A 16655-nucleotide genomic window follows, 5' to 3' on the forward strand; every position below is an offset into this window, starting at 1 on the left:
CCCAGGTTGGGACCTTAGCCATAGTGATCGAAATTTTTTTGCTAGGAACGCCCTTCCTTTGCCTTTCGATCAATCTTTCCACGTTTTTAGTGCAAAATAATTGGAGTAGATCTTTTGCTCAAAACATTTTCAATTGCCCGCAGCCTTGGCCGCAGCTGAGAAGCATATGGAGGATAGAGTCCTTGGATATTACAGGTATCAATAAGCACTCGATTGGATTTATCGTTCTGCTTGCGAAATTCTTGCGAACGGAACGATGGTCAGCTCAAAACACTGTATAATTTCCGCATAAACCGGGACACTTGCAAAATGATGCTGCTTCTCTTTGGACTTCAAAATGTATGCATTTAACTCCTAATTGGCGGGGTCGTATTTTTCCTCCTACGAATCCAAAATGAAATCAAAGGTTGATGAAATTGGCTCCAAACATATAAAAAAAGTTTAACGAAAAAAATGGTACATACATTTTTCTATATACAAAGAGATTTAGGATTAAAAGAAGTATTGGCGTGGAGTCGAGTGTGCAGTTTCCCCACTTTTTTGCCATAACTACAGAAAAACAATACGTTTGGTTTACAATAACATTTCAGGATTAATCGTTGGGTGGCAGGTCATTGCATACACGCTATTCTGAATCTACCCAGTGACTGGGTAGATGGCACCCATTCTTGTATCCAGTAAGGAGTTGTCAAAATCTGGGTAAACTAATTTTGTTCTGACGAGTAGAATCTACCCATATTCTGGGTAAATAGTTCTAATAGAAATTTTCCTAAAGTTAAAAATGGCGCAGGTATGAAAGGGAGATTGTTGCACTGCCAGTAAAAGTTAAGATCATCAAAATATATAAATCTGATGCTAAAAAATGTACACAGCAAAAAAATAATTTTGATATCACGTCAAAGTGGATGCACTACAATCATGTCGAAAATATGGTGTAATATTACTTGCTAAAAAGGACAAAATTATCATTAATACAATGCATGAACTGACATTACGCTGCTTTTACTGCATTTGTTTATTTATTTGGTCATAAAAATTACATGAAATTTTCGACATGATTGTAGTGCATCCACTTTGATGTTATATCAAAATAATTTTTTTGCTGTGTACAGATGTGTAACTGTTTCATGGCGAATGCTACCAGCAGCTTAAGTTAATAAGTATATTGTTAGTTTCTGGACTTTGAACATTTTCCTAATGCTAGGTTTTCGAGATATTCTGTGACGCTTTTCTCGATGAGAAATCTTTGTTGTAGTTCGTAATTTATAGATCGTTATTAAAATCGAATCTCAATAAATGGTTAGAATTTGTAACGGTATCGTTTTTGGGGATTTTATAACTAGTTCGTTTATTTGGAAGGCTCATTTTTGGGTATTTCAATGCCGTATTCCGTAGTTATACCTTTTATGCATGCTTATAGGACCTATGTGGTTTGTCTTATGGAATGTATAAGGCTGATGTTTTGGCAAAAATATATAAGTGAAACACACGAATACAATAATTGATTTTCGTTTCGTTTACAATGTTTCGATAACAAATAGGGTAAACGTCGACTTGGATACCGTTTCATCGTTTTCGGCAAACACAATTTAAACGGTTTAAATGCATTTTCTCACCAAAAACACTTCGTTCCATGTAATTAAAGGATTCCCTATTCTTTCAGCTTATATCTAACAAGATTTTTACGACTGAGCAAACGCATTTTGTCAGTTTTTTTTAGAAATGAAACACACGTACTACAAAATGCTGCTGATTTAGAAATGCTGGTAATAGAATAGCAGGTTGACATGTGGTTTAAAAAGAAATGTTGCCAGAGAAAAAGAGGTTGCCGACAATAGTCACACTCACCTGAGAAGTTTGGAGCGTCCTAAAAACGTTTTAGAACAGTTTTGGACAATTCTATCTATTGGATTGGATAGAGCAGCAGGCAGCAGATGAATGTTAATAAACAAACACTGCATATGTGGGCGTTATTTCGAGAAAAGGCCCATAGAAGCACAGACACTGCTTAGATTGACGCGAATACGTAAAATGTATAATACACGTACACGTACGCGTAACGTAAAATACATGGTTTGAGCGAAATCGACTCATTTTTTTCTTCTGTAGGGTTTTTGATCTAATTTTCGTCCTACTAAGCACAACTCACGCTTTACTTCCCTTCATTGAACGAGTTTTAAAAATAAATGAAATGTTTCTACCAAAGATGACTTCTGAATTTATTTCCCTTACCATAAGTACCGTTGAGTTTGATAAAGAGCCACACATTGTTGAGATATTGTTCAAAATCTAACACTGCTTCTTGATTCCAAATTCGTCCTACCAGTTTCAATTCCGTCCAAACTCATTGAAACGCCATTGCATTTTCTTCGTCCTACGCTGCCCATAACCGCATATCAGTCCCATATGGATAGGAAATCAAGCAAAGATGGGACTGATATGCGATTATGGGTAGTACGGATGAAGGTAGAAAAAGCGAGTTCACTAGGAGCACTTCTTTTGTTTTGAGAACAATTAGTGTAAATATTCATACAATACGCTCTAATAGGTTATGTGTTGTAGCTTGTGAACTAACGCATCGGTACAAACGTATTATTTACTGATTTGTGCACGGTGAAATCATTTATTTTACTGATGTTTTCTGCTCGATGGAACGGAAATGGACGATTACGACGAAGTAGCACTATACCCTAGTTATTTTTTTGCATGGAATTGCTGAATAATAATTAGAATTACTGTAAGCAACAGCCTCACAGCATGCGCTGTAACGTTTAAGTTGCAATTCAGGGTGAAGCATTTCTTATCCTTTTTTCTTCTGTTTGTCCTTTGCGGGTGGTGCGGGTGGGTTTGCGAGTGTCTACGGTCCATATAAATTTCCAAAAAAATTTATGGATGATTGTCTATGCCAGGCCTGCCCAACCTTTCTAAACTTGCTTTTTGTAATGGCTCACGCAAACCAAAAATCGATTACAATGAATGTTAGTTCCATTTCCTATCATCCTCTGTTCATGAACATCGCAGCGAATGTTAGAAGTTGACCTTGCAGGCGATGTAATGGTTTTTTGCCTTTTTTATTTCGTGTTCTGTCTGTGCTTTCATTTACACAAGCAAGCATTTGCCTTGATTTTTATGTATAACATGGCAGAACGACGCACACACTTGCCTCGAATCTCTCCAGCAGAAAAAGCATACGAAGTCAAGTGTGAGTGGAAATGAGCGCTTCTTGTTTGCTTTTAGGCTATCCTTATTCAGAAGCATGGAGAGAGCAGTGGAGAAAGCACAGGTCTGATATTCGCAACGTTCGTTGTTCGAGTCCAGTCGGCAACCTTTTTCCTATTTTTTTTCGACGTAATTAATTTACCTCACTAATACACTCTACATTTTTCGGTCTCCAATTTTCTTGCATTGGACCGCAGCTAGGTATATCGCATCCTCGGTTCATGCGGTCCCACATAATTGTATGCGAATCTTACATCCACCGGTTCAGCGTAATTTTTCAGCAATACATAAAAAAAATCAAACATAAAGTTCATTGCTCACTTAAACTGCTCGAACATTGGCGCATAATTAAAGGAATGGAATATTTCGCGATTTTTTATTTCATTAAAAATTATGCCTAACGTCACACACCGCAGTCATTCGAAATTTTACCTAGGGTTCCGAACGGCGAAACCCATGTCATGATTTTTCAATGATATGTCCAAAGTTACTTACCTCATCTACTGTGGAATGACTGTAGAAACAGATGGCGAAAAATTCCAGCAAAAAACAGCCTATATACAGTACAGTTAGAATCAAATCCTCATCGCCACTCTTGTCGACATATCCGTCTATTTGCCTGCAAACGGTGGATACAACACACATGTATAGGTTGTGCTCCTTTAGAATCAAACCGCAAAGACAATGCCACTAAATGTAAAAATGATGCGGTAACGGTAACAGGATGTTGCAACCGTAGAAGAGCTGCTCATGCTCCCAAACGGTTGCAAGGGATAATCTCGATCTCAATGACACCGACTAACTAATGCAGCCGAGTGTAATGGGATTGGATATGAGAACGAGGAACGAGAAAATCCTATTACCTCATCCCTACGATGCAGGCCATGTAGCTCAGCTCAACCACCGTTACAAATTGGTACAGAATCAAAATTAAATTTCGCACTCCAAACGACCGGTTTGTCATCTGGATCGTCTGCCGAAGCTTGAGATAGATTCCATAAATGTGTCTCAGCTGATTGGTCCTAGCTGCAAACTTCAATCGACATTTTCCCACTCCCCACAGTTTGTCTGTCATGCTTTGAATGGTGGCAGGTCCTGGCTGTCGCACATTGTTGTCATTTTCAGTGGTGCAACCTTTCACTTCGATTTCTGCTTTATCTTCATGGCAGGTCTTCAGCAATCGGTTGACAATTTGGCAGTTTCCTTTCGGTATTTCATTGGCGTTTGATGGTTTTTCAGCTGCCAGTACTTGATTCAACACTTTATAGCGGGCTTTGATCAGCAGCAGGAAGGCAATGTACTGAAGCTCACTAATGAGACACACCAGCTGCGGGATGATGCAGAGAAGCAGAAAGCTGCGTGGAAATTTAACATTCTCCTCGCGGCTGCTTTTCAGGCAGGACAGCACTTCGATGGTGCATTTCAAACTGATGAATCCGATGAACAATGCCGTGATGATTCTGAAGATAGGAAAATGTATAAAATAAATACAGGCCATTGAAGTGAAGAGAAACATTATTTAAACGGGACTTGGGATAAATGTCGAGCAGGTTGATCTTTTTTTTTATAATTAGTAGTTTTAGGAGACATACAGTGAAACACATTCAAATCCATCCTACCGCTGCACTGAACTTCAATTTCCCTTTTAGAAAGTTTTTATCTCACATAAAATTTCTAAGAATTGGTAAAAATCAAAAACATGCACGGATAGAAATCCTCATGTAATTTTAGACAATTTTCACTTGCTGATTATCCATAAAATGTTTAATTCAATTAATAAGCAGACGCCTTGCAAAAAAGTTAATGAAGATTATGTTTCAAATGAAATGTATAAAACGTCTAGGGTGGCAATGAAAATGTTCATCGCAAATTTCAAAAAGATACCCCCTACAAAATATGCCTTACCTCGAAAAACGACCTTATGCTAAATTTGAGCTCATTTGAACTTGATTTAGAGGTGGCTCAAAGCGGTTAAATTTATTCGACGCTAAATGGTTAAAACATGCATAAGACGTCGAGATCTGGTGTTACATCGAAAACAATTGTTTTGTCAAAAATTAACTTTCAGGGACTTAGAATGTTTTCATGAGTTGTATGCGAGGTTTTCAATATTTATGAATTACCTTCAAAAACTGTTCACAATCATCTCCGAACTTCTTGTACATCGAATTAAATCACTGATTGGTTCGGATACGCGATGCTTCACTTGGGTGGTTCACTTATTTTTCATTACATCACATGTCCCTAACCGCGGTCTAATATGAATAGGGTTACCATATGGTATCCTAAAGGAGGACATGTCCTCCTTTTTCAACATTTTTTCAACGTCCTCCTTTTGCCCGAAAATGTCCTCCTTTTTAATCCTTGCATTTTTTCGAATAACATATTCATAAATTTCTTTTCAAAGAGCGTTGTTTGCAGAGCTTATTTGTTTAATTATGTCGCAACTTCATCTTATCTAGCAAATGCCATTTGATGATGGGACTAGGAGTATACTACTGCTGCCAACCCCGCTACATTAAGGCTGCGGTCAAGGCTGCCGTCCATTTCGTAAATTTTAACTTAAATTTGACGAATGGAAAATTTTCAAATAAGCCTGCTTTTCTACCAGACTTATTTCAGACAAACCAGGAATCAATTTTGACAAACAATTTCTCGAAAATTGGACAATAAACAACAGAGGGATTTTCGAACATGTTGTATTATTTTCGAAGAGTCAGTGAAAATTCATTAAATGGAACTCAACCTTAGGCTGTGTTCCATTTTCCTGATTTTTTACTTAAATTTGACATTTCGAAAATAAATTATAATGTTCGAAAATCTCTCTGTTGTTGATCGTGTGATTTTTGAGAAGAAATTTGTCAAAATTGATTCCTGGTCTGGCAGAAATAAGTCTGATACAATAACAGGTTTATTTGAAAATTTTATATCTGTCAAATTTAAGTTAAAAAATCACCAAATGAAAAACAGCCACACAGATTGAATCCAACATGCGTTCGATTTTGACGTTCTGGTTCTATGGGTATTTCAAGCAGAACTATACAAATCGACGTATCTTATTTTGTAAACAATCACTTCAATCGACGATTTGTGGCAATTGCAAGCTCACTCACAAAAACTAACAACACCAGCTAGTAGGGGAAAGAGTTCTCTACCTGATGATGGTCTTTGTTTGCGTGGGTGAGTTAGCAGTTAAGAAAAATCGTCGATTGAAGAGATTGTTTACAAAAGCATTTTTCGTCGATTTGAATAGTTATGCTTGATTTGGCCGCTGCCATACTGAGAGCTAAGAGGCACGTGAAGCGTGAAGTCGAATGTAAGGAATGATATCAATAATAGGAATTATTTTGTATATAACGCTAAGCTATAGCTATAAGCTGTCTTGAAATGAGCACTCATACATTTAGTTTTCGCTGGAAATCCTATGTATGAGTGCTCATTGCAAGACAGCCTATATTACATTATATAATCCATAGCCTGTACGGGATATTAGAGTCCTATGCTGAATCAATGGTAAAATTAACAGGTTGCTTAGATGTTCCATGTTGGTTTCAATCAGCGATGACATGTATACTGCTTTTTGTACATGATTAAAGTTGCAGTTTTCATGCAAATCAGCTGGACTAGATAATTTCCAAGTATAAACATGCATTGTGAAGGCTAGTTTGATGCATTTTTCAGAAATACAAAGAGAAGATGAATTGAATTGATAACGACCACAAGTTATGAACAATATCAATTGAACCTTCGCAAATCATGAATTTTGTGATAGCACACATATTATTAAAACGTTTGATAAAAACTCATTGTCCTCCTTTAATGTTAAGAAAAGTCATCATTGTCTTCCTTAATCACCAAACCTCAAATGAAATGTCCTCCTTTTCAAGTTTTTGATATGGTAACCCTAAATATGAAGCCTTCAATTACATTTTATGTCATATCTTATTTAATAATTGAGCTGCAAAAGATATTGGCAACATGCAAGCTCAGCTATTCTTTTTATTTGGATATTAATTAAGCACGACCGAAAATTGTAAAACTCAGTATTTTAACATGAAAACTCTCCAGGTACGTGGATGTAATTGTCGTGTTCCACCGGTGTTTCCATGGTTAGGCCTAGCACGTCTGTACTTCAGTACATTAGCCGAAAGAATGAATCGGGAACTGTACGCTGGGAATCTTACAACCTTTTTTTTATTTTTTTATCCACCACTTTCGCTCTTCATGCTCACACACATTCAACCTTTCTTTTCAGCTACCGCCAATCGAGAATTCGTTTCTGCTTTTTCTCACACATACATTCACATATAATTACGAAACGGTTCCTCTCCTCATCTTCCAACCTCTCATAGTTTTCTCGTGCGCAGATCGTGTTTTCTCGCATTGAATCGTAAGCAGGCTCTCGGCTCTCAATTCAACCGATCTTGTCACTGTGCATCCCACTGCTTCGCATTTAGATTATATCGACTACCAATGTCGACGCAACAATCTCGAATCGAGCTTTACATATAATATGGTCTTATTTCGCACATAATAATATTTATTTATTTTATTAAATTCAATGTTATATCGTGTTTGCTCATTACTTCTCTACAGTAATGTTGGTCTACTGTACTCAAATTGGGTCTATAAATGGATGCAACTACCGTGCCTATCGAAGATAACCCTCGATCTACAAAGGTCCGGCATGTGAAATCGCGCTTCTTTTTGACTCCTTATCATTCATACGTAACCACATTGTTGACGTCACTTTCACTTCTCGCGTAATGAGGAAGAAAGAGACAGTGGTTTAATTCCGTTTGATACAGATAACATAAACCACGATGCTTTTAGAATCAACATAAAAACCAAATATATCACACATACGACAAACTGTCAAGTAAATTCTAGAGTAACATGTGAAATAGGCCTATGTTCCCAATGTAAACAATGGATTTAAACGTCGATTTTGGCGCGTTAAGACTCATTCAGGCAAACCAACAGAGGGAGGTCACATTGCGAATCTCGAAACGAAAGACTTGTTGTACGAACGCTTGTATGAAAAAGTTTTTTCGCTTCGAGATGCGCAATGTGGTCTCAGCATCTGGTAGAGTAGGTTTGCTCTATCAAATGGTGTAGTTAGTTTGCGTGGACCTATTGTGATTCATAAGCAATAGTGTACATTCATTGTTTACATTCGGTTCATAGGACCTTATTACATGCTGCTCTAGAAGTAACAGTCCGAATTGGAATTTTAATGCACGATCGATGAGACCAACTCAAAATTGAATGGTTTTTCATATAACTGGGACTTCAACTATCCGGATGCTTTAGTTTTTTTTCAATAAAATTACTTTCAAACAAATGAAATATCGTTGCATTGATGTTCAGTTTACAGAGTATCATGCTTTCTAGTGCCCAATATTGAAATAAAATAAACTGAGAAATAAATTGAGATGGCTATCAGGCGGATAGTAACTATCCGGATATTCGGATAGTGAAATTTCAAATTTATTCTCCCTTTAACAGTTTTCTTTTGACGTATGACTACGTTTTGGATTTCTATTTGGGGGTACACTTTGTGAAAACCGAAAATGGAACATGTAGCAAATTAAGAAAGATTTTGAACGTTAATAAGTCAGCTACCCCTGGTCCAATTTCAATAATTTTATCACCAATCGATCAGTGTATACGCTACGCTTCAATAACAATGCTTCCGAATGTTGATTTTCAACAAAAAACTATTGAAAAACTGGTAAATGTCCAGCATTGTCCAAAAGCGTCGAATTAACTAACAAATCCACCAATCACCTACATGCATATGCTGCTTCCCCAGCACAGTCGTCAGAGAGTAGTAAGTAGACGAAACAAGTCAAAGTCGAAGTCCGATCCTCGGGCGCGTCATACTCAGAACCCCACGCTCCCAACGACACTGTGTGGTGTTCGTTCGTCGAAACTAGTAGCAGCAGTAACAGCAGTAGCAGTGCTTTCGGCGTGTGGCGTTGAAAATTGTTCTCCAGTAACAACGAAAGGCTGCCTGCAAGCAGCGAGCTGCAGAGCCCACATAAGCAAGCGTCCAAGGAGGAAGAAGCTGCGCCGCTATGCAATGGATCGGAATCAGTAGCTCTTCGTGAGTGGCTGCGGGTCGGTCATCTATACCAAGCGTGTCACCCTTGGTCCAAACGACATACAGCTTGACAGCCTCATCCGTGTTGAACACCCAGCTCAGAATTACTCAACCATCACTACAAAAAAATTGTTAAAGAGTATTATTTGGACATTGGTCAAGGTCATCAGTTCCCGCAAGCAGCTAGCTATCAAGGCGCAACCTGTCTATAGAAGGTGTGGAACTGTAGGCCTGAATATATTGGTGCAATTAGTTTTTCCTCGGCTTTCATTCCGCACGATTCGTTTCTTTCGTTTAATCAATCACCCTTGTAGTGACGTCGAAAAGATTGTTTCAATCGGCGCTTACATATGAAATTTAATGTGGATTATAGACTTTTTTGTATGTTACCAACATTTATGAATGGTTTGCCACTAAATGTTGAGTTAATTTATTGATTATTGGATTATCGCACTGTATACCATGAAAAAGCAGCCTGTTTGTGAGTTTTTGCCTGTTTCAAGTAAGGAGTTATCATAAAAATCAAATCGCCAGCTGGTATTTCCTGGCGACTTAACAAATAATTAAAATCAAACAAAATCATCATGCAGAACTAGCTAGGATTTGTTTTACTTCATATTTCACAAAATTGCTTTCGAGTGTTAAGACATCGTCTCCCGCAAAGTTTACATTTTTCCCTCTACCAACACATACATCAGGGCTCCACAGGATCTATAGAATCCACGCAATTCCAAAAAACCAAATGCATGAAAAGAGGTCAGGTTTCGACCAATAGCAGATAGATTTTAATTCTAAACAAGCCAAACGATTGGAAATTTATCTACCAATCTGCTAAAATGAACTCTTAGTTAATTTTCAATAGGTCACTATTAGAAAATTCCAAATGTCCAACTGTTGCAATGGTGATCAAAATTATCACCGAATGTCTGAAAACAGCGCATTCCCTAACACAGACTTAAAAATCGAATTCGATGCGGTCCCACTGAACGGTGCTCATTCAATCACCGTAAGTGGTGGTGTCCAGTACAGCAGCAGCAGCAGCAGCAGGAGTGCTTTCAACAACAACAACAACAACAACAACAACGAAAGGCTGCCTGCAAACAGCGAGTTGCAGAGCTCATATGAGCAACCATAGAGAAGAAGGAAGAAGTCCTACTGCTAGGCTAGGATCGGAATCAGTAGCTCGTCATGCTCAGCTCAGCATTAATCAACCATCACTACAAAACGGTGCTTTTCAGGACCACCATAAATTTGTTAAGAGTATTATTTGGACATTTGTCAAGGTCATCAGTTCCCGCAAGCAGCTAGCTATCAAGGCTCAACCTGGTCTCTATAGAAGGTGTGGAATTGTAGGCCCAAATGCATTGGTGAGATTAATCGTCGTCCGACCATTTTCCAGAACACGCTGGTAGGAAGTTAAAAATCCATATAGAATTTGAGGGAAGTGGGAATAATTCGCTTTGGGTGACAACCCCAGAAAGCCAATAAAATCAAATTTGTGAGAAAATTAGCTCTCACGAGTTCAATCTCTCGAAGTCCCTCCTTTTTTACATATTCTGCACAAACGATACTTTCCGCCCCGCCCCATTCATATAAATCGGAAGGAAATCCTGAGAGGGCTGAATTGAATACACTTTAATACCAAAATGCACAAAACTTAAAAATTCATAAATAACAAAAAAATCAAAATACACCTTTCAAAGTCGGGTAGATGAATCGAAAATACTCAAGTTGACAGTCCCTTGGATTCTCTTCATCAACTTTCTTACTACAAATTTGATACGCTTACAAATACAAAACGGAAAGAGTTCAGATAATTGATGATTGATCAATTAAATGAACTAAATGTTCACATTTTTTCCGTCCACTAGCGATCCTACGTCAAGTTTTCGTTCGTGCCCGTAGGCACAGACCCTTCTACTTTTTTACTGTTCTAAATATTTGTCAACAAGTTGGTGCTTATGCGACCTGATGTGAAATGGCAGATCTGTTAATCGACAAAATTTAATAAAATTTAAAAATAAAAATATCCGGATTATTCGAGTCCCAGCACTAGTTTTTCACTCATAATCGCACAAATGTAGGTCACTCATGACTGAGTAATATGTTCCTCAGTTTTCCTCATAAATCTGCTCGAATTTGAAGAAAAATTACTAAAATTTTACTCAGTCTAAGAGTATACTAATAGACTGAGTGAAGCATATTTCTATTTTCCTTTCATTCAAAACTTTTTTCCTGGAAAACCGAGGAAAATATTACTCAGTCTTTAGGTGACCTACGTTTTTGTGAATTTGAGTGAACTGAACTCAAATATAAGTCGAATTCTGATGAATTCTAAATCTTATAAAATTTTGTTGAGCATATCTTCCATTCGATTAATATTTATGTTTGGAATAAACATCACTAAGGACTGTTCATTTTATAAAACGGACATCTACATGTGACGATAGAAAGTTAACGTTTTATTCCAATTTGATGAATTTCTTTTTATCGTGTACAAAGGTTTCTTGACAAAACACAGATATTGTTTGTTTTTTTTTTCAAAACAGTTTGATTTCGGAACATGGGACGAATTGATGAAGAAACCCGAGTTTTAATTATTTAAAAATACTGCTCAGAGCGACTATCTTGTAGAGATATTGCGAAAATTGTGAAAAGCTCGAAGTCTGCTGTGTATCAAATCATCAGAAAGTTTGGAGAGCACCATACCGTTGAAGATTTGCCAAGATCCAGAACCAGACGCGGTGCTGCAAACCTACAGATAGAGAAGAAATGTGTTGAGCTTTTGTTGTCTGAAGAACCTAACTCTGTACGTAAGATTGTCAAAAAACTGAGAATATCCGTCGGAACCGTCCAAAACATAAAGAAGAGGAAGAATATCAACATTCAAAGTGTTTTTTATGTTACTTCATACGCGAAGTTAACGATTTTCAGAGTTGGTTGGAAATGCTAACATGAAGCTTTAGTGTGATGATTTATTAGCTAGAGAATGATCTTTAGAAGAATGTAGGTGGATAGTTCCGTTAGAGTACGGCAGTATGAAAATTGAATAGAAGTTGAAAATGAGCGAAGGGCCATTAAAGCGACAGTTTTCAAGATGACGCACATTTTTGCCTAGCCCGTACGATGTACGCGGGGACTTGAAGTATGTCTCCAAGTCCACAGGCAAAAATGTGCGTCCCTCTTGTTGCTCATAAACTGACTGCGGCTGTGGAATAGTTCTAGCGACGTTTTCATCACTACCTAAAGCCCCACGTCGCGAGAGCATTTCCAGTCGATGGTGTGTTATAATGCAGTTCTTCTTTACCCAACTATTGTGTTGCTCCTCTCGTCATGACCAACGTGATCATCTCAGAGAGAAAGCAGTAGGGTGGTTGTTGCGTGCTGTACCATCATCAGCATTGTTGACGGCTACTCCCGCCTTGAGTTGTTACATTCAAAGTGTTTTTTATGTTACTTCATACGCGAAGTTAACGATTTTCAGAGTTGGTTGGAAATGCTAACATGAAGCTTTAGTGTGATGATTTATTAGCTAGAGAATGATCTTGCCGTACTTTAACGGAACTATCCACCTACATTCTTCGCCGAGAAAGAGGATAATCACCAAACTGTCCAGATCTGCGTCCGGTTGAGCGTTACTGGGCAATCATCAAGCGCAAACTTCGGCAGGATGGTAGAGAAGCACAATCTGTCAACGAGTTCAAGAAAATGTGGTCATCTGCTAGCCGAAAGGTTACACAGAAAACTGTAAAGAAGCTTATGAGAGGAGTTCGTGAAAAAGTGCGTCAGTTTTATCATTAAAAGAATTTTGTGGATTTTTTTATTTTGCAATTGCTATAGAGGTATATCTGTTATGCATAAAACCGTGTTTAAATTGGATGATAAATAAAAAAGATATCGTCAAATGAATGTGTCCGTTTTTTAAATTGAACAGTCCTTATTGTAGTAGATAGAGTTACTGTTAACCAGTGAGTGGCAATGATAAGTATGTTTCAACAAAAAGTTATTCATTCTGTCCTTCAGAACATACCGGGCAAGCACCCTCTTTTGAACAGCAATCACATACTGCGACACTCTCTAACCCACTTCCACCAGTGATGATTACTAGACACGCATAATTAATTATAGTCATGAGGTATAGTTCATTTTATGCAATAACAGCAGTTTGCCTGACATAATTGATAATATTGTTGTTAGTACTTTCAGCGGGGTAAAAGCTTATTAATGAATTGAAAAAATCAGCTCATCAGAAACGTCTTGTGAAATGGTGTTTCTCCCCAAAACCTATGAACAGAATCATATTTCTGTTAATTGGCAAAACATTGCATCACTTCCTGCAATATTCCCAATCGTCGCGAGTGCGCATTATGTTCACCGCTATCGACCGTCGTTGAAGTAGTCCTCTGAACTGGCAAAGTGCCCCTCAAAGTGCATGTTTTTATCACACATGGCTTGGATCATTCGGATGAGGCCTTTCCTTTTTTTTGTGTACATTAGATTTTAAACAGAATTGGAATTTACAATGAGGATCTCGGCTAGTTTGGCGGCTGCCGATTATGCTTACGGAGTAGAAGACCGTGGGTTTATTCCCAAGCTCCTCCAAAACAAAACAATTACTATGGTCGCATCTATGGGGGCGTCGGTGAGTCACTGGCCTTTCGTTAAGTAGGTTTTACATCAACAATATCCTTCCTTTCCCCGTAACGGAGAAGATGGGTGTGGCCAGCAATGGTATTTGTCTTGCATTTCTTGTTCTCAACTTTGATTAGAGAGCTATTCACTTCCAAATAGTTTTCCTTAAGCAACCAGAATAATAGTTTTAAAGTAGACAGATGACAGTTGTCAGTATGAAATCTACGAATTACTCTGTTAAAAACGCAACGCAACGCAACGCAACGCAACGCAACGCAACGCAACGCAAAACATTGCATCACTTCCTACAATGCATTTTAGCAATTCTTAGTTAGCTTGTAGCAAGTACCAACATTTCAAACAATTTAGGAAGCACTGCCAGCTCCGGACGAAAGATTCGATCAGCTCATGCATGCTGCACAGTTGTACACTCCAACTGCTCATTTGTTAATAACTTTTCACTCAGTTGTTGCAATTTGATTTTTGACGTAGGACTACGTCTTTCATTTCTATACTGGGGGTACACTTTGTGAAAACCGTAAATGGAACATGAAACAAAATTATGAAAGATTTTGAACATTAATAACTCAGCTGCTCCTGGACCAATTAAAATAATTTTATCACCAATCGATCAGAGATCTTTCTACGCATCTATAGCATTCAGACTGATGATTGTGAAGCTATTGGAAAAGTGGTAATGTCAAGCATCTTCCCAAACCCAGTCCTTATATTCGAGTACCACTTGGTTGCACATAATTTTGCTTTAACCTGAAAAGATATAAAAAAAAGTGCTGCTGTATGGTATTAGACTTGATAAGTTATGCATGTAAACCACACAAATTCAAGAAACATAGATTATTTAAAGTAAAAAAAAGGTATTAGCTCATTTTCACTTTGGACAACAATAGCAGCAGTAGGAATGTGGTTGCTAGTCCACTCCTTCACACCCAACAAGCAACAATTGACTGGTCGTGGCAAAGGAGGAAAAGGTCTGGTAAAGGAGGTGCCAAGCGTCACCGCAAAGTTTTTCGAGATAACCACCATCCGTCGTCTGGCTCACCGTGGCGGTGTCAAACGTATCTCCGGTTTGATCTACGAGGTTTGCTGAAGATTTTTCTGGAAAATGAGGCCCGTGATGCTGTCACCTACACTAAACTCGCAAAGCTAAGTGGCCATGGATGTCCATGTCCATGGTTGTACAATAAAACGGCCCTTTTCAGGGCCATCAAGCTTATAACAGTAAAGAGTTGGAATAGAATTTATCTGTGCCTGTTTGTCCATATTCAGAACCACAGGCCCCCAACGACCACACAAAATGGTATCCAGAGTTGTAATCGTGTAACCAATCTTGGAAGCAGGGGTGCAAGTGATTTTGATTTATTCTCTTCATTAACTTTCTCTTTGAAAAAAATTACTACAAATTTGGTACGTCTACAATTCAAAAACGGAAAGAGTTAAGATAATAGATGATTGATCAATTAAAAGAACTAAATGCTCTTCTCTTTTATTCAGTCCACTAGCGGTCCTACGTCAAGCTTCCGATCGTGCCCCTTGGCACAGACGCTTCTATTTTTGTTTTCAAAGTAATTGATTGATAAGGATCATAGTTTACTAAAGATATGCAAAGAGTAGGTTAATCCTAACATTTGAATCAACACCAATGAATTTTTACACTTAAAGTCCGTGATGTGCAGCGAGCATGTCTCACTTCATTTTTAAAACGCAAAAACAAAATTAAAATCTACTTTTTTTACATATCTACACAGCTCGAAAAAGTAGCGTAAATTTCTGTTTAGTATGATGCACATTAATGGAGCGTCACATATCAAATAAGTTTACATTATATATCATGTAAAGTTCTGAGATATTTCATGAAATGATGCAATTATTGTATACAAATGCCCATCTTTGCAAACAACATTGCTTATAAGTTGCTCGTTTGCGTGAAATGAAATACAAGTTTACGTGAATGTATCTTTACATCACAATTAAAATTCAGAATGTTTTACTGTGTATAACAAGCTTAAACTCTATTATATCTACTGCTTCAAAACGAACTATGTTTCTTCAACTATGTGCAAAGTTATTAGAAAATGAGCAGTTTGTGATCAAAACTGCTTATGCCAAGCATGGCTGCATGCATGGCGAATGTAAATATTCGTGTTAGCTATAAATGGCAGAGTTATTTACGCACTGGCTGTTTTGTATTTTTTAACATGAGGGGCATTTCTAAATACTAATATAAAATATCTAAACTTTTGAGTAGTTTTGTTTTTTTTGGGTAATTCACCCTTTAAGAAAACTAGTTCGCTTACGGACATGGAATTGTCACTCAAGGATTGACACTCGGCTATGGGATTTTTCGGTAGAGCGACCAAATAAGAAAAAAAGTCGCCATGTTTCACGCATTCAGTGATGTTAGCTTATCGTATTTCCCCCATAGGAGAAAAGAGTTGCAGAAGCTTTGTAGACGCGAATTGTAGTACCGTTTCGACGCGTTTTGCCTTCAGTGAAAATTCTTTACCTTTTACCATGTTTCTCGAAACTGATATTTGATTATGGGATTTTTTACAGGAGTAAAGAGTTGTACACTAGTTGTCTACGCCAATGGTTTCACCAATACCAATATAAAGTCATCATATAAATTTCGTAGCCCATAATTAAAAACACGTCGCATAATGATGTTCCTAAAGTTCGG

General features: G+C 37.7%; 1 protein-coding gene across 1 annotated transcript in view; it reads right to left on the reverse strand.

The window, feature by feature from the left end:
* LOC135697651 (uncharacterized) overlaps positions 1 to 16655 on the reverse strand; it is a 38685-nt gene that overhangs the window by 13621 nt on the left and 8409 nt on the right. The window contains exons 3-5 of the mRNA XM_065217786.1: positions 4083 to 4679; positions 3711 to 3838; positions 706 to 729 (exon numbers count right to left, since the gene is read on the reverse strand). Coding sequence (XP_065073858.1) covers positions 706 to 729; positions 3711 to 3838; positions 4083 to 4679 — 749 coding nt within the window. The remainder of the gene's footprint in view (positions 1 to 705; positions 730 to 3710; positions 3839 to 4082; positions 4680 to 16655) is intronic.

This window comes from Ochlerotatus camptorhynchus, unplaced genomic scaffold, assembly GCF_037179485.1.
Source record: "Ochlerotatus camptorhynchus isolate MF236.1 unplaced genomic scaffold, CSIRO-AGI_Acam_v1.1 ptg000001l, whole genome shotgun sequence".
NCBI classification, from domain to species: Eukaryota; Metazoa; Arthropoda; class Insecta; order Diptera; family Culicidae; genus Ochlerotatus; species Ochlerotatus camptorhynchus.